This window comes from Emys orbicularis, chromosome 2 (genome assembly GCF_028017835.1).
Source record: "Emys orbicularis isolate rEmyOrb1 chromosome 2, rEmyOrb1.hap1, whole genome shotgun sequence".
Taxonomy (NCBI): Eukaryota; Metazoa; Chordata; order Testudines; family Emydidae; genus Emys; species Emys orbicularis.
In genome coordinates this window covers 230,982,577-231,000,913 of record NC_088684.1, presented here as the reverse complement: position 1 = coordinate 231,000,913, position 18,337 = coordinate 230,982,577, and the positions used below count along the sequence as shown (strand labels likewise).

The window sequence follows — 18,337 nt, the reverse complement described above, 5'->3', positions numbered from 1 at the left end:
AACCCACACGGCTTCTGGGTGTGGTGCTCTGTGCTATCTAGTGGCACCGAGACTACTTACAGAGAGATTAATGAGTTTGCTCAACAGCAGGGGTTCTCAAACTGGGGGTCGGGACCCCTCAGGGGGGTCACGAAGTTATTACATGGGGGGGTCGTGAGCTGTCAGCCTTCACCCCAAACCCCGCTTTGCCTCCAGCATTTATAATGGTGTTAAATATATTAAAAAGTGTTTTTAATTTATAAGGGGGGGGTCGCACTCAGAGGCTTGCTATGTGAAAGGGGTCACCAGTACAAAACTTTGAGAACCACTGCTCTACAGCCTTAGCTAACAGTCATATGGCTTTTAGCTCATGCAGTAGAGGCTCAGGTTCAATCCCGCCTGCCGCCGCCCAAGTGTGTTGGTCTTGCACTAACAGACCCAATAAACCATTTTGTCAGTAAAGTATACATTGAATGTGCTTTCCATCTGCATTTTGATTTGTACAATGTCTACTGAAAGAGAGGGGACGGGCACATTTTGAACACAAGTTATCTACATATTAGATTTGTTTTCCTTTATTTTTCTTTGTATATATCTGTTTGTGAACTCTAAGTGCATTAAACTAAACCTTTTTCCAGACGTCTTTAAATCTTGTTAATTTAAAACAAGAAAAGCCCTAAAGGCCAAGCCTGTGAGAGATGTTCATAACTCTTATGGTATACATACATCACACAAGAATATTAATGATCAGGGAGTTATTCGTTTTCAAATGATATCTCACAAGGCATATTTTGTACAAAGACTACTACAGCAGTGTGTGCGTACAGGAGTGCTTAGTGCCACTCTGACATCCACAGCTGTGTGTCAGCCTGCTCCTGTCTCTTTTCTAGCCACAAACGATCAGAGCTTCTTCTGGTCAAACACCTTGTGCAATTTATTTACACTATTCTTTCCCACCACCTTGACAAACTTGTGCAGCTCTGTATTTACAATAGCATACAGTCCTTAGCTCACTTAGCCAAGGGGGAGGAGGGAGACAGACGGTATCTTTCCCCTGAAAGATCTCTCCTGCTCCCCCTTTCCCCCTGAGCACTTCCTTCCTGTGGCTTTTCTTCTTTCTGGGCTAGTGGGTTAATTGGCCTAATAGTTTGGGGATGGGCAGGAGAGAGCTATCAGTGAGGCACAGCTTTGCCCCTCAGATTTACTCTGGGGTGATATAATTAGTTATCAGAGTGCTGGTACAGCTGCTGTTGACCACCTCTCTGTCACAGGCTGTCTAGGAACTGTGTGGTATAAAAGACTGCAGATATGTTTTTGCTGGACTGTTGGCTTGTTTATTAAGAACAACTCTACCCTGAATTGCTGTGAGAATTAGATCAAGAATGCATTTCAAAATCAACAGAGTGAAAGTACCCAGCCCAAACCAAATACCCACCTGAGTCAAGAAGGAATTCCTCTTTTTCTAGGTACCGTGGTAGGATTGCCACCTGCCTGTTTTTAACCAGCCTGGCCTGTTTTTGTAGTGTCTTGTCAGCTGCTGGTGAAAATGTGCCCTTTTTTTCCCCCATGGCACTAATGTTCTCTCTGTAAACTGCAATAAACACGTGCGGCAGTGTCCATGCAGCGTGTAACTTCTGGCATGCACACCACGTGGCTAAGAAGGGTGCATACTGGGACAGCACCTGGGGCCCACTCTGCAGGTCAGGCCCTCAACTTGCTAAAACTGCAGCAGCTCCTCTCAGCACTGGGTATCGGGAAGAGGGCCGGACCTGAGGCTCACCAGCAGAGAAGGGTCAGGAGCGGGGACTAGGATGAGGGTAGCAGGGACGGCTTTAGGAAGTGCGGGGCCCAATTCGAACATTTTCGGCGGTGCCCCGGCAGGGATGACTAAAAAAAAAAAAAAAACACGTAAAAAAAACCCTTTAATTTCTTCCATGTATTATTTACTTTCCATAACTATATAAATAATAAAAAAAGTATATATTATGTATATTGCTGGCTGGAGGCAGGGCAGGGACAGGGCAGGGGCTGACTGGAGGTAGGGTCTGGCTGGAGGCAGGGCAAGGGATGTGGGGCTGGCTGCGGGCAGGGCAGGGGGTGCAGGGCTGGCTGGAGATGGGCTGGTGTGGGCAGGGCAGGGGGTGCAGCAGGGGCTGGTGCGGGCAGGGCAGGGGGTGCAGCAGGGGCTGGCTGGAGACAGGGGCTGGCTGCGGGCAGGGCAGGGGGTGCAGGGCTGGTGCAGGCAGGGGGTGCAGCAGGGGCTGGCTGCGGGCAGGGCAGGGGCTCCCCTGCTTCTACCGCCCCGGCCCTTTAAATAGCTGCGGGAGCCCTGGGGAAGCAGCGGGGCTCCCGCGGCTATTTAAAGGACCGGGGCGGCAGTGGCAGCTATCCCAGGGCTCTGGGGGCTATTTAAAGGGCCCGGGGCTCCCCTGCTTTTACCGCCCCGGCCCTTTAAATAGCCGAGGGAGCCCTGGGGAAGCGGCTGGGCTCCAGCGGCTATTTAAAGGGCCAGGGCGGTAGAAGCAAGGGGAACCCCAGACTTTTTAAATAGCTCCCAGAGCCCCGCAGCCCTATCCCAGGGCTCCAGAAGTGGGGCTCTCGTGGCAATTTAAAGGGCCTGGGGCTCCAGCTCCTGGGAGCCCCAGGCCCTTTAAATTGCCCCCTGGGAAGTCGGCCGCCCCGGTACGGCGTACCGGCGGCGGCAAGGGCGCAGGGCCCTCTTAGGCGCAGGGCCCGATTCAGGGGAATTGCCCTAAAGCCGGCCCTGGAGGGTAGCGGGGGCTCCTTCAAGGACTGAGGCTCCTGGGAGAGAATGGGTATGAGGTTCAGGAAAAGGTAAGAGGCAACAAGACCTTGAACTGCCTCCAGTTCCCCACCTGCACCACTTCCTGCATAAGGAGAGCAGACAGGGTAAGGCTACTGGTGTGGGGGCACCTGAGAGGAGAAGAGGAGGGTCAGGCTGATGGGATCCCTCTAGGGGGGAGGACTGTGTCTGGTTTTTCTGTGTCTTGGAGTTTGAAAAATACTAGCACAATTTTCCTTTTTTAAAAATAACTAATATTACCATAATTGGTAGAATCTTTCAAACATCTAAATGCCTTTTACTCTTAAATAACTATAGAATCTGAGCACTTCTCAAGTATTTATGCTGACCACACCCCTGTGAGATAAATCAGTAAATCAGAGAGAGAGAGAGATGATTCACATGGCTATGGTGTAGCTGTGGTGGCACATAGAGTAGACTTCCATCATGAATGGGCCCTTGGAAATCTTCTTTCGGGAAGAGTCAGCATGGGAGGATTTAGGCTTCTTAACTCCCTCAAAATTGCATCTTCCAACTTTATTTGTGGTCAGCCTCATGCTCTACTTCTTTCATCTTATTAGGGGAATTGAAAAATACTATTTCTTTTGTTTTTATAGTGCAAATATTTGTAATCAGAAATAAATATAAAGTGAGCACTGTACATTTTGTATTCTGTGTTGTATTTGAAAATGTAGAAAATATCCACAAATTTAAATAAATGGTATTCTATTATTTAACAGGGCAATTAATCGCATGATTAATTGTAATTAATTTTTTTAATCACATGACAGCCCTAGTTCTTATTATGCTTTTCTCCACTAAATTAAAGAGCCCTTTAGTGTCTGGTATTTTCTCCCAGTGACAGTACTTATTATCAATGTAATCAAGTGATATCTCAGTCTTCTTTTTGACAAGCTTAAACAGGTTGATCTCTTTAAGTCTGTCATTGTAAGAGCATTTTCTCCAGCCCTCAAACCTTTTATTTGTGGCTGCTTTTTTTTTTGTTTTTGTTTTTTTGCCCCCTTTCCAATTTTTCAATATCTTTTTTGGTTTGTGGACATCTGAATTGTATGCAGTATCGTTCTCACCAGTCATCTCCTTGCTCTGACTTGCTACACCCCTGTTTATAATTCAAGGGTTGCATTAACCCTTTTTTTGTCGCAGAGTCGCACTGGGCACTCATGTGGAATTGCTTGTCCGCTATGACCCCTAAATCCTTTTCAGAAGCACTGCTTTCCAGGATACAGTCACCCATTCTTCAGGGATGACCTGGATTCCTTGTTCCTAGGTGTATCACTTAACATTGGGCTGTATTAAAACACATTTTGTTTGAAGAGCCCTGCTTACTACGCAGTCCAGATCGCTCTGTATGACTGCCCTGTCATCTTTATTATTTACCATTCTACTAATCTTTGTGTCATCTGCAAATTTTGTCAGTAGTGATTTTATGTTCACTTTCAGATCATTGATAAAAATGTTGAATAGCATTAGTCTTAATACAAATCCCTGTGGAACCCTGCTAGAAACTCCGCCTTCGATGATGATTCCTCATTGACTGCTACTTTTTTTGAGCTCTTTCAGTCAGTTCTTCATCCATTTCCATTTAATGTGTGCTTTATTGATATTGTATACTGCTAATTGTTTGAAACAGAAAGTGGTACAGCCTTACAAAAGTCTACGTATATATTACATCTACACAGGAAGGATCATCTGAAGTATCCACTATTGGCTTCTGCCATAGTATATAGATGTGAACCAATGATCTGATCGGATGTGCTACATCCTATGTAATATCCAGCAATAAAGAATTTTTGGGATATGACTGTTGGGGTACTTGGTACAGTAGGCAGGAAAGCCTGTATAACAAAGGGGATTTAAAATAACCGCATGAATAGTGTCTGTCAATGCAGAAACAACATGGCCTCCACTTACCAGCTTAAGTTTAGGTGGCGTAATCGTAGGACATTACATTGCAGCAAGGGTGGTTTAGGTTGGACATTAGGAAAAACTTCCTAACTGTCAGAGTGGTTAAGCACTGGAATAAATTGCCTAGGGAGGTTGTGGAATCTCCATCATTGGGGATTTTTAAGAGCAGGTTGGACTGTCAGAAATGGTCTAGAAGATAATACTCAGTCCTGCCTTGAGTGCAGGGGACTGGACTAGATGACCTCTCGAGGTCCCTTCCAATTCTATGATTCTATGACATGTAAGGGAAAAATATGGTGAAGCTCAGTGAGGTGAAAAATAAAGCATTTCTTTAAATTGAGGCTACTGCACATGTGACTTATTCTATTTCTGTAACAAATTATTTAACACGACATTCTTTTGTGTGAAATAATAGAGCAATAACCTGATGGTTACCAAGGAAATGAGAACCAACCAATTTAATTTCATTCTGTGTTACCTTAGGCATCTCTGGCATTTAGTAAAACAAACTATCTTCACATTCTTGTCTGCTTCCCTTTTGATTTTCAGTGAAGGACTGAAACATTTCCTATTCTGTAAATGTAGTTGGCCCATTAGTGCAGAGAAGCACTTTGTAAGAATGATACCCTTTATGTTGCACCTCTGCTCCCCCTGTGAGTGCCAAGGAAAATGTATTTGTCTTCCTGCTCAAGACACTTCTGTGTATATTTTTAAGATTGAAGGTCTAACCCCAATGAAGAGTTCATTTCTGTCTTCTGGCTGCACCAGCTTACACAATTTATTTATTCTGTATAAATAACATGACAGTGAATCCCTGGCTAATTCTGCTTCCTTAACAGATATCTGTGCAGTACCGAAGAGATGATGCTTGAAAAGTCTGTCTACAGCTAATCAATTGGAGCAGGTTTCCTTGCTGGTGTAAATTTGTATTTCTGCCCTGATTGGGATACTTGTGCTAAAGGGTACCAGCACTCACTGGCACTATTAAAATGTCACAGACAGCGTAGGTGTGGGCAACGCTGCAAACAAGAAATCCCTAGGAGAGTTCTCACAGGTGTGCAGCCAAGCAACACTGCTACTCCCAGACCGTCTTGACCTTGTAATAGAAAAAGAGAATCCATATCAAGCTGCTCCACAGCATAATCAATCACTAGACACATCAACTGCTCTGGCCATGAAGATTATATATAAATGTACAATATGAGAATATAAAACTACACGAGTGTGAGGGGGAGTGGTTGAAGTGAAGATTCCTACAGTTCTATCCTACAACAATACATTTTATATTTGCAAAATGAAGTATTCCCTCTTTGTGTAGTGTGACATTCATTCTCTCTCTCTCTCTCTCTCTCACACACACACACACACACACACACACACACACACACACACTCTAAACGGAATTTAGCAGTTGTTTATATTAGAGGGACACTGTGTCAGAGATCATTGTGACAAATTTAATCTACTACAGATTGTGTACTGAAATACACAATATTCCAATACCCTATCTGCTCACAAGAATGGAGCAGGCAGGCAGATCGGACAGGTGGCATAATATGTGGACACATGAACCCAGAAACAAAAACACAGCTGTTGGATCTAATTTTAAACCTAACAGTCTTGATCAAGTGGCTTTAGATCCTAATTGACTGGCTACGGCTAAATTATTAGTGGGAGCGGGGAGAAGGAAGTTTGAAGATACTGGTGAAAAGCTTTTGATAAAGGCAAGATATATTTGCTCCAGTTATGGTTCGTCCATTTGTCACAGTAAGTATTGTGAATATTTAAGGAAAAAGTGACTGGAAATAAATTCCAACTGGTATGTACCCTATAACATTGCTTATATCAGTCAGCCATTCAGAGCCTTGATAACCAGAATGAGATATTGCTTGTACATTTAAACTTTGTTTAAAGCATGTGGGAAAGCACAACTGTTATGTAAATTAGGGAACTATCTAGGAATGATTATACTTTTTCAATGCCCTATTGACGAATATATGGTCACAGTATCAGTCACAAGGTTATTGCTGAGTTTTTACATCAGATGGCAGGAATGTAACAGACATTACTGTCACCTAAGAGTGCCACCTAGTGGACATTTACAAATCCAGATTATTATTTTTTAAAGCATAGAGGATAAAAATAGGCAATAAAGTGCAAGTATCAATTATATTTTAAATTAGCTGGGTAAAATTTCTGATCATATAGTGGCTTCTAAACATTTTCAGTCTTGTTTTCCATCTTCACAATTCTCAAATAACATTTTTTAAGAGAGTGAGACGTTTGAGCCAGAGTAAGTATAAAGTTAAAGTGGAGCAATAATAGGCTGCTAAAGAAAAGGGTCTTGTGTGTTTCTGTTTAGGAGGGATAACTTGGCTATGATAACTTGCTCTGGACTTGGCTATAAGGACTTGCGCTGAGTTGAAGATTCTCATGTTCTAGGACAATCCAGTGCCACCCACACACTGGCTTTGGACATCTCCACTTTGTCCTTTTTTACCTGTTGAAGAAAAGCCAAATTGCCAAACATCTGAAATCAGAACAGATTTATCCTTTTTTTTATTTTGGAGAGTCTCATATTTTTAAAGAATATTCAAGAAAAAAAAAACAAGATTTTATATTAGTGTGGACGTGGTCATACCAAGACAACGATTTGTCTTTACACTTCTAGGCCTTGAACACACTAGAATATTGTTTGTTTAGCTAAATTGATTTTTAAAGCAATCTATTTAAACTGTTTAAATCTATGCAATCCCCTAATACAGAGGCACTTAAACCCCAGTTCAAATGTCTGAATTATATCATCCAGATTAAACACAAGATGCTCTAATGCGATCATATCAGTATTGCAGGTTGCAATGCTTATGATTAAATGGTCTTTTTTAACGAGGAAGGAGAAAGACAGGAAAAAATGAATTGTGTTCTCAAATTGCTCATGAAATCTTCCTTTCACAAAGCATTGTAGGTAAAATCAAAAGACCTATGTATCCTCAGTGTTAGAATTACAGGATGGGGGAGGGAGGCGGGTGTGCCAAGCACACCCAGGAACATTGGTAGCTCATTTACCAGGAGGTCAGACTGAAATGAAATGACCTTGTTTTGTTCAGATGAAATTAAACAGTGCTAGTAGAGCCCCCAGTAATTTGCAATTTCCTAGCTTTTGTGTCTGAAGACAGTTGTGTTAATTCCAATAGTATATAATTTAAGGCACAGTAATAAAGATTTCAAGATAACTGCCTGAGATGCTTGCTTCACTCTGGATTTACTCTATTAAAGTTTATTTCTTGTGCTTCCTTTCTCAGCTTTTGCCTCACTGTCTAATTATGTTATCTTCAACAGGCAAGTACAGAGCCCCCAAAGTTCAGAAAGGAAGATCAAAAAGATCGAAGTGCATTGCTAGCAGATATTCAGCAAGGGGCTCGCTTAAGGAAAGTTACCCAAATCAATGACCGAAGTGCACCACAAATTGAAAGTAAGTGTGCAGCTTTGTCAACTCTGAGCAAGGGGCCCAGGCCTGCCAAACTCTTGGCCTGAGTAGTCCTGTAGAAGCCAATTGGACCACTTGCATGACTAAGGGTCTGCAAAATTAGTCAGGGCCTTAAGTTTGTCTATGGCCAACTTTAGTATGCACAACTACTGAGGGAAGAGCTTGATTTGCCAAAGTTAGAACCCACTCTAAATTACAGGTTCTAGATTTGTTATTTAGCACTTTATAGCACCCTAAGTGCACTACAGTAGACATTTCACAGTCAAAATTGAATTTACACTCCTCCCCCGAAGAGCTTACATTCTAAAAGAGAATGTTCAGAAGAGACTTTGTGGACTGTGGAAAAATTAGGAGATCTTTTTTCCTTCCATGTTTTGTTTTATTTATCTGATAAATCCTAGAAGCACAGCTACTCTGAAACAAGAGCATTTATTGTCTGCCTAGCACAGGTTTCCATTTAGTTACAAATACATTATTTTTATTAAATTACCCCTGGAAAACGGATTTTAAATGTAAAAGGTAAAAAATAGTTTTAAAAGGAGTTCTAGAGGTTCTAGACACACCTGTAGGTTATTCCATTCTCACACAAACCACTTCCAGGCTTCTGAGTAACTGTTGGCAGGTTGCCAGAAGTTTCTCCAGCACCTCGAACACTGAAGGAAAGTGTTTTACACATGTGTGACAGCTTTAATCTGTGCTGGATACCAGGCTGATCCACAGGGGAAGTGATGTGCAGATCAGCTGGGCCCAGCGAAAATAGTGCTTTTTTAAAAGAGATTACAGGTGACTTCTGTCACTGTCAGCTACTCTTCAGAATTGTATGAAAGATTAAAATCTGAATTTTTTAATGATAGTTTAACAGCTCATCACAAAATGATGCCTGAATACTAGACTAAAATGTCCTAGCATTATTGAAGCACCAGAGGGGGCTGTGCTCTAAGATTTGGTTAAATAGTAAAGTTAGCTCTTTTGCAACCCTCAGTAACTTTCCTTGCTGTATATGTTAAAACAACAAAATCAGAGGCTGCTGTTTGCTGGTGTTAGCCGTTTGAAAAGCCTGAATGTAGACAACAAAACACATCTATAAACTCCTTCTCTCCTTGTAACAGAACCCAGAGGACCTAACAGAGATGGAGGTGGCCCAGCAACCAGCAAAAGTGGTGCTCAACCATCGTTGGGGGGCTTGTTTGCAGGTGGCTTTCCCATGCTGAAACCGGTTGGCCAAAGAGACATGACGGGTAAGGACACTTTTCTGTAGGAAAGAACAGACGAATGAAACTGGGATTGTAATGTGAAATAAAAACACTACATGTAGCTTTTGTGATTTTTTTTTTTAAACCTTTGATTTATTTTGGCACCAAACTAATACAGCCCTTTATGTGCACCTGAATCCTCCTTGTCTGTGCCTCTGCCTTTAAATGCTAAATAGTAAACCCTCCAGACCAATGATAAGAAAAATTGCCTAATATAGAGATACTCTATGCTTTTAATCCAGTTCCTCAAATCTACTGCATTACAGATGTGCATATTGCTTTAGAGGCACATAAGAAAAATCCCTGCCCTCTGGAGCTTACAAAGTTAGACCTTGATCTAGCAAATTACTTAGGGCCAGGCTTTCAAAGGTATTTAGGTGCCTAGTGGGATTTTCAAAAGTGCCTGTGCACCTAGCTCCCATTGATTTCAATAGGCACTTTTGATGATCTCACTAAGTGCCCGTAGTCAATGGGACTTGGGCATCTAGGTAATTTTTTATGAAGATTTCAGCCGTAAGCAGCTATCTAATTTTAAGCATGTGGGCTTTCACATTGACTTGAATGGGGCTAGTTGCATACTTAGGCGCATGTTTAAGTGCTGTGCTGGACTGGGGCCCAAGGAACTAAATCTCCATACCCCCTGATCACATGAGTAGTCCCATTGATTTAAATGGAACTACTTGGGTGTGTAAGGGCTACTCCTGTGAATGTATGTTTGTAAGGAAGCCCCAAGTAAGACATGACACAGTAACAGTAACAAAAGTGGGGGGGAAAGCGGTGTGAGGGCTGAAGGTGATAACACTAAAGGAGTGTGAGTTATGCTTTAATTGTGCTCTTGTTAATGTTTTGTAGTCTTTATATAAAATATTTCATTATAATTTTGTTATAATATTGGTAATTTGTGGGAGTTAATGAACGCTAAGGCCCTATCTTCACAGGAGGAATTTTCCAAAAATTTCCCACTGTTTTTGAGATCCACTTAGCTCCAGGGGTACTAGTAGTGTAGACAGAGAGCCTGTTGCTGCCACTGTTTTATGTACCACCTCACCTAATCTTCCTCAGAGGAGTTGTTTTTAAGGCACAGTTGACCCCCAAGCTTGTTAACACTAATGCAGCTGAACTGCTGTTGGTAAAGGTGGGAAATTTTGAAAAATTGTCCTAGTCTTGATGGTGCCTAAGAGGTCAGTATTAGAAGTGAGCTGAGAAAAGAGTCTAGAAGGTTGCTTGGTCTCAACAACGTGTTCACTTTTAGTCATCCCAATCGTGGCATAACTGCAAGGGTAGATATCATATACACTGTATCTTAGGGTACATTGAATTATTCACCTAATGCTTTTAAAACAAGGACTTAGAAATTGAAACTAGAACTTGCAGAACTTCCCGAGTCACTTTTCTAGTGGCTTTTATATAGACCTGTTTCTCCAGGGATAAGAGGAGTTGGCTTTCAGTATCTGGTTACCCTGTTGTGATCAGACTATCACCATAGTTTATAGAAGGGTCATCTTCACAGATAATGGGCTTCATGTCTCCATTCTCTCTCTAATGCGATATGGAATTGAAATTGTCACTGTGTGATTGGTTAAGCCACTAATAAATTGATTCCTCCCCCAATACAAACCACAAAATTGTCTCAATTTCCTGTGGCAGTCAGAAGACAAACCTTTCTGAACCAGGAATGAAAATGAACAAGTGTTTTATGAGATTTCCTAGCTGGACCTAGAGACAGGAGTTAAAAATTAAAATTAAAACCTGAGCATGAAAACATGAATTTTATTCCATTTCCTCTGATAGTTTTGCAATATGCTGGACCAGGATCAGTAATGCATTCTGGATGCACTGTGTTAGTAATGCAGTTTGGATGCATTGTGTTAGTAATATGAAGCTCTGGGGAAAATATTAGTTGAATTTCTTGAAAATGTGTCAATTAACTAATCACTCAATTAAGTGAAAATGTCCTGGGACAGTTAATTAGAACTGAAACTGATCTTCTCGCTCAGGGGCAGTGTGTGTAAGTTTAGGGGAGCTATGGATTCAAATATATTGCCTTTATCAATGGAAAATAAATGCTTGCTTGATAGTTGGACCTTTTGAAACAGTAAATGGGCTTGTCACAGAACTGCTTCCTAATCACTAAAGGCTGCTGTGGGTGCCAAAATGGTGGAGTTTCTCTTTCAGAACTAATGTAGGCTCAGACACTCTGCATCCTGTGTGCCTGCTGTGTCCACATAGCCCTGGTGTATGTGGCTGAAATAGCCACAAAATTATGGAGCCAACCTTTTTGTTATGGCCCACCCCAAAAATCCATGGGATGGAGGGATCCCCATAGAGCACATCTGCACAGTGTGCAGGAAGTAAAGTGTGCACATTCACCGCATTGGAACCACACTAGTTCTGTGGCCTATGATGTCTTCCCCATCCACTGATGGAGAAGGATTTTCCCAGTATGATTGATGTTTGGGACAGAGCTGGATCAGCAAGCAGAGGAAGGTATTGTACCAGAGTTGGTGTTTTTGAGAATTTGGTTTATAACATTAGCTCTGCAGCCAGATTTGCAAACTGATGAATCTGGGGCCTCCCAGTCAGAGTTAAGAAACCATGATGTGCATCACCTGCCTTCAGAGGCTGAGAGAGGAGAATTGGAATAACACCTGCATTTTTTATTGGCCATTGTAAAAGGCAGACTAAGTGGAATATTCTAAAAGTGCAACTTTCTGAGTGGACCAAGTCAGTCTCCAGGGCTTATGCCAGACAGGAGCAGGCATGAGCAATTTTTAAAACTATGCTGAATTGGGTACCAACCCACATGCTGTTCTTAAGGCACTTGTCTGTCTTTTCATCTCATTCTGCCTTGTGCAGAGTGGAAAGCCTGTGTCATGAGCTGTCACTTATGACCTCCAGAATTTTCCCTAGAGTAGTTTTTCCCCTCAGGTTTGTCAGGCTCTCACATAAGGGGGTACTAAAATGGCTGATAAACTGGAGAACGTTAAGAGGAAAACGAACAAGTGTCTCTTGTACCAAAGCCCTGAAACCCAACCTGGTTATTGGGGGGGCGGGCGTGGTCTCTCTATTTCATTCCAAGCCTCTCAACCACTGTCTGCAGCAGTCATGGACTCCACAGCTATTTTTCTTACTAGCCGGACCCCACTGATTTCAAGGCATAGAGGTAGTGAGAAGTAAGGTGAGATCTCCCTCTCATAGTGGCTCTGGGATTCATGAAGGGGGGACTATCAAAGTCCAATCTGCAGTGGGCCACAGCATTGACAAAGGTGACTGGTTTGGAGGAACAGGTTGGTTTGAGAGAAATGGCCTTGCTCCTAGGTGGCTGAAATTCCATCTAAATGCCCTAGAGCCAAGCACCATGAGAAGGGCCCTGCTTTTCATTCCTCTTTTAGTCTGGTCAGATAATACCATGGTAGTACTCTAGCCACAGAGACAAAGGGGAATCAAATGCCTTCTCTCCACCTAGCACTAACAGGCTGGATGTTTTTGTCCCCAGGGCTTTCCACAGCATGGGAAAGTGTTACCAGATTTATTGAGTGGTTATTGATTATATTGGCTGTTCAGAGTTTCCAGCTAGTCACTGGTTAAACTTCTGAGGTTCAAAAGGTTCTAGTCCCAGAATCAGGTGGAACAGAATTCAGATTAAGTTAAGTGTCTGGTAGGAACCCTGACATGCCCAATGGCGACACTAGCACTGAGGGCAGAGCAAAGCTTTAACTACTTTTATTAGCACAATTAGTTCCAAACCAAATGAGATGGTAGCTACAGTGTAAAATCAGGCTGATGTCCTTTGCACATACGGTCATATTTCTCGTGGAGACCTAGTGGTGATCCACGACGGTCCCACCCTGCCTCTGGCATACCAAGCGAGTTCAATGGTCAAGATCTCGAGGCATACATGGTGGTTTGGCCTATTCTAGGGTCTGTTAGCTGTCATGAATAATCATATTAATGCCTGGCCTCTTTTGTCCATAACTAGCTTCCTCGTTCTAATAATGTTTGCATGTCTTTATTTTATGGGTTAGTATATTAATGATCCCAACTTATTATCATATACATCAATTTGTTGCCAAGGCAAGTTCGTGGTTATGCATTTGCAGATGTTCCAGCCCTAAAATATCCAAAGCTTGTATCAGTTTGATTTCCTGTAGTTACCTGGTATCATTTTATACAAGCTTTTAGCAAAAATCCCCGAAGTAGCCCAATCCTGGTTCCCCAATAGCTTAGGGTCGCTGTTAGGCAACTCACTTATGCTAAATCTCAGATGCCTCAAAGTCTTATGCTAGCTACTTAAATTAATGTCTTACAGGCTGTAGGTTTCTTGCATTACTGCTAAATAAAATACCTTTAATTTAACTCTATGGGCTACAGAAAGGTAAGTTTTCAAACAGATTGGTTACACAGAAGCCCACTCCTCTACAGAGAATGGGCACACTTCCTGTTTCATGGGAAAACTGAGGCAAAGAAATGAAGTGACTTGCCCAAGGTCACCTAGCAGGCCAGTGGCAGAGGTCTCCTGAGTCCCAGTCCAATCCCCTAGAACACGCTGCCTCCTCAACCCCATCAAGTTAGAGATTGTCCATTGCAGAAATACTATTTACGGCACGTGTGTGGTGGGGGAGTGTCGAATCCCTTGCAGTATTTTAGTAAAAGTTTTATTGGGCAAATAGGACCAGCTCCTTTTCTGCACTATTTTTATCGGACGATTTGAAACCATGCTTACGTGGTGGTCTTTAATGATCTACCTTGAGGCTTGTGGTTTTGTTTTCCAGCTGGCAAGGCTGGGCAGCTGCCTGGAGTACGAGTGCCTCCTCCAAAGTCTCCAGCCCCATTGAACAGCAATGCCAAAGCAAGCAGTCATGTTTCAAGTCCGCCTGATTGTCCAAGAGCAGCACACCCATTGGAGCTACCCAGTGGGCCACGAGCAGGACCAGCTCGGCCCAGCATGCCTGCCCCTCCCCCACCTCCGCCAGTTTCCAGCAAACCTTCCCTTGTTTTCCCACCTCCTCCACCTCTTCCCTCTCCTCTGGAAAAACCTGCAAAAGTGTCACCCCCGAATTTGGTTCCTCCACCACCACCACCTCCTCCTCCTCAGAGTGACAAGCCCGCCAAGGTTCAAGCAACAGCTTTGTACCTGCCGCCTCCTCCCCTGCCCCTGGCACCGCCTTGTGGATTGCCAGTCAGAACAACTGACTTTCCTAGTACTTCTCCCCCACAGCCCCACAATGATTTGAGGGATTATCCACCTCCAACTCCTCCTCCGCCTCCACCACCACTGCCTCCTACTTCTTCACCCAGGGGATCCTTGCTGCTGCCACCCTCCCCTACCTTTAACAGCGCTGTGAACAGCCATGACATTCCACCCGCACTGCCCCCCAAATCTCCACACTTGCTGTTCCAAAAACCTGGTATTCAGTCCATGCCTCTCCCTCCTGCCCCACCCTTCTCTCAGCCAGCTGCAGCAGTGCAGAAAAAGAGACAAGGCAGAGGTGCAGGTAAGTTTTGAAAAAAAGTTTTCAAACTACACAAGGCTACAGAAAAATACAGCCCTAGTCTGGGAGCTACAGTGGCAGGAGAAGACAGGATGTCTAGAGCCACAGGATCTAGCCCGCAAGTGTAGACAGGATCTCTGAACTTGGGAGCATAGATCACTGAGTTCCCAGTGAGAGCAGTTGCTCCTGCTGTGGATCTGTCTGCCACACTGCTGAGAAAACTAGTCCGTGCTTGTTTTTCTCTTCCTGAGAGCTGAGCAGTGCAGCAGGTTGGAACCAACTTTGGGACAATAAGTATTAAGTGGATTTCCTGGGGAATCCCTAGGGAGAGATTAATTCCAGTTATGCAAAAACCCAGCTTTTTGAAGCTACACCCTTAGGGAGAGGGTCATTGTCTGCTGACTACCTGTTACAGAAGACTTTTATAAATAAAAGGCTGATCTGCCCAGACTGGGTTCTTGATATAAGATAGATGAGCTTGTAACCATGGGGAAAACCTAGTTGTAGGTTTCAAAAGACTAAAACCTACCAGCGCCCTAGTTTGGAGTGATCTCTGTTAGGCTTTTTAGCATGCATGTAAGTTCTTTTATTGTTTTAATGTTTTCTCTGTAATGCTTTTACCTCAAGAATAAATGTGATTGCTTATAACTGTGGAAAATACACAGGTCATGACCCTATGAGAGAAAGCAAAGCACAGGCACTGGCCTTTTTTAGCAGTCTGGCTCCCTGAAGATATCACAGTGTAAAGCAGGGAGCTGTGCAGCCTTAAAATCCCTGGTCAGCAGAGTGAGAGGCAAGTTTCTGCTCTAGAGAGGTGACAGCAGAGAACCGGAACTCTAAAGTGGGTGCCCTTTGTGGATCATGGAGGGGGAATACAGGAGCAGTTACCCTGAAACTGTGACATATAGGGTGGCAGTGTGTGTGAGATCTATGACCGTGTGAATTTCTGTAAGTGCCAATGGCAGTGAAAGAAGCGTAGAAGGGCAAAGCACAGAGAAAAGTCGCATAGTCTTTACAGGAAAGGAACAGTGAAAAGAAAGAGGAAAATGAGTTATGAACAACTGAAGAGAAGACAGCTAGTTGAGCTATGTAGAGAAAGGCAGCTCAACACTGAAGAGTAGACAAAGGCAAAGCTAATGAACTTGCTGTATTCTGATGAGGATGAGGAAGAGGAATGATGGGTCAGGTTCACAAAGAAAATCCAGCCCACTGACAGAGTCCAGCGGGCAGGAAAAATCTTAGAGCCAACTCCTTGGAGAGAAGCAGGGAAGAGGTTGATAGAAACAGCCTCCATGTTCCATCCAGACCAAATGCATCATTGAAACAGGGATTGGGGACAGATCTACAGGCTAGATCTAGAGAGGATACAGGTGGAGAGGGGCAGACTGCATCTGGAAATCCAGCTACTTGTAGACCAGAAGTGCCAGTTTGAAAAAATATGAAATTGGGTTTGTGAGAATGAGAAATATGCAGCTTCCCATAATAAAAGCCAGCTAAAGGGTATGGTCTGAACCTTACATATTTGCAGCAATGTGTAGAGAGAGCAATTAATTGACTATATTTTTTTAAAGCTAAGGGAAACACCTTTTAAATATAATGGGTCAGGTATTCAGAGATAGTGAGGAGTATAGACTAGATAGAATCACTACAGCGGTAATGCTTGGAATGTGGCAGCTATAAAATAACCTACTGCCATGGTGCCATTTGGCTTTGAACTAAACATTGTCTCAGGTCTAAAGTCCAATCAGTTCATTTTTCAAAGGAATGTCTTAAGAACTCATTCATACATTACTGTATCTTTATGTGCTGTCTGCTTCTTTTTAAGTAAGCAACACGGGGAAGTTAATTCCGCCTCCGCTGCCTCCAGCAAGATCACCATCAACTGAGCTTACGAGCAAGTGTCCATATACCCAAGTTTCATCGTGGCTAGCTGCACATGAGCCCTATCCACAGCACAGAAATGGACACATGCACATCATTGGTAATATTTTCTAAATTAAACCTCTTTGCTGTACTTGAAAGATTTCAACACAAAAGCCTGATAAGTATACATACTACCAAAACCCCATCTCACAAATCTTACAGTAACTGTGAAAGTCCAGTGAGCATGAAGTCTACTGTGAAAAAGCAGTACAACGAGAGATATTCTCTGTAGTGTTCCTCTGTAGAAGAGCCTTATACAACAATAAAGTTATAACTTTTCATTAGGTTTTTGGACTGTCTGATAGAATAGAAAAGTAGACACCTGTTGTAAAATTCTACAGGACAGTGCAAAATGCTATACAAAAGTAATAACTTTCTATTAAAATATATTGGGTTTTAGAGTAATATCTACAGAACCCTATTGGTTTCATCCCCATTAAATTATGTAGGACCGAGGTTCCCAAGGACACTTTTTTGTGGTTTGGTGAGTTGGCTGTTTGTTCTTATCTTTGTTTCTAGCTGCTTCATTACTCTAAAGCCAGGTGAGAATACTGTCAAATACTGTCCTAACCAGAGCCGTCCCTTGGGTAGGGTGAATTGGGGGAACCACTCCGGGCCCCGCACTTTGGGGGGCCCTGCGGGCTGGTGCAATTGGCCAGTGTGGTTGGTCCTGGAAGTGATGGGTTGGTCCCGAAAGTGACAGATTCATCATTTCTGCCCCAGGCCCCGAACTCCCCTAGGGACATCCCTGGTCCTAAGATCATTGTAAAAAAATGCTGTGGTTGCCACAGGCATGTTATATGATTAATATTGGAATGGTGCAGTTGTGAACGAAAAAGGGGTAATTAACCAGATAATTCCACTTAAGATGGAGTTTTTCCACAGTATGAACCACTGTAAACGTCACTGGGATATCCGTCAGGCACTTCAACTATAATAGTTAACTGGGTCATCAATTTTCTTCCAGTGATAATCCAGCTTTGTTAATGGTGGCCAGAATTTATTTTCCTGATAGTTTTTTTTTTTTTTTAAATTCTCCAGATGACTTTGAGTCTAAGTTTACTTTCCATTCTGTGGAAGAATTCCCCCCTCCTGATGAATTCAAGCCATTTCAGAGAATTTATCCCAGCAAGGCATCTAGAGGTAAGTGTAGAAAAATCTTGTACAAGCATGACAGGATTAATGCTATTTTTCCAACATTGTTAAAAATGTTGATGTGAATATAAACAAACACTGGGCAACAATTTAGTGTGAAATTATGATTGAGTTGCTAGGATACACTGAAAGTATACCATGATTATTGTATCTTTGGGATTCATTATAACAGTAATGAATCATCTTTCATTATAAAGTGTTTATAGAAAAAGACCAAACAGTAACATGGCTGACATGCCACCAGTTTAATTGTATTAATTACATTCTTTAAGCAGGAAGCCGACTTAGCATGGTCTTGACCCAGCCTTAATGTGTTCAT

General features: G+C 42.8%; 1 protein-coding gene across 1 annotated transcript in view; it reads left to right on the top strand.

The window, feature by feature from the left end:
- Positions 1–18,337, top strand: part of WIPF3 (WAS/WASL interacting protein family member 3) — a 49,937-nt gene that overhangs the window by 30,581 nt on the left and 1,019 nt on the right. The window contains exons 3-7 of the mRNA XM_065398449.1: positions 8,048–8,180; positions 9,305–9,433; positions 14,221–14,943; positions 16,766–16,921; positions 17,905–18,006. Coding sequence (XP_065254521.1) covers positions 8,048–8,180; positions 9,305–9,433; positions 14,221–14,943; positions 16,766–16,921; positions 17,905–18,006 — 1,243 coding nt within the window. The remainder of the gene's footprint in view (positions 1–8,047; positions 8,181–9,304; positions 9,434–14,220; positions 14,944–16,765; positions 16,922–17,904; positions 18,007–18,337) is intronic.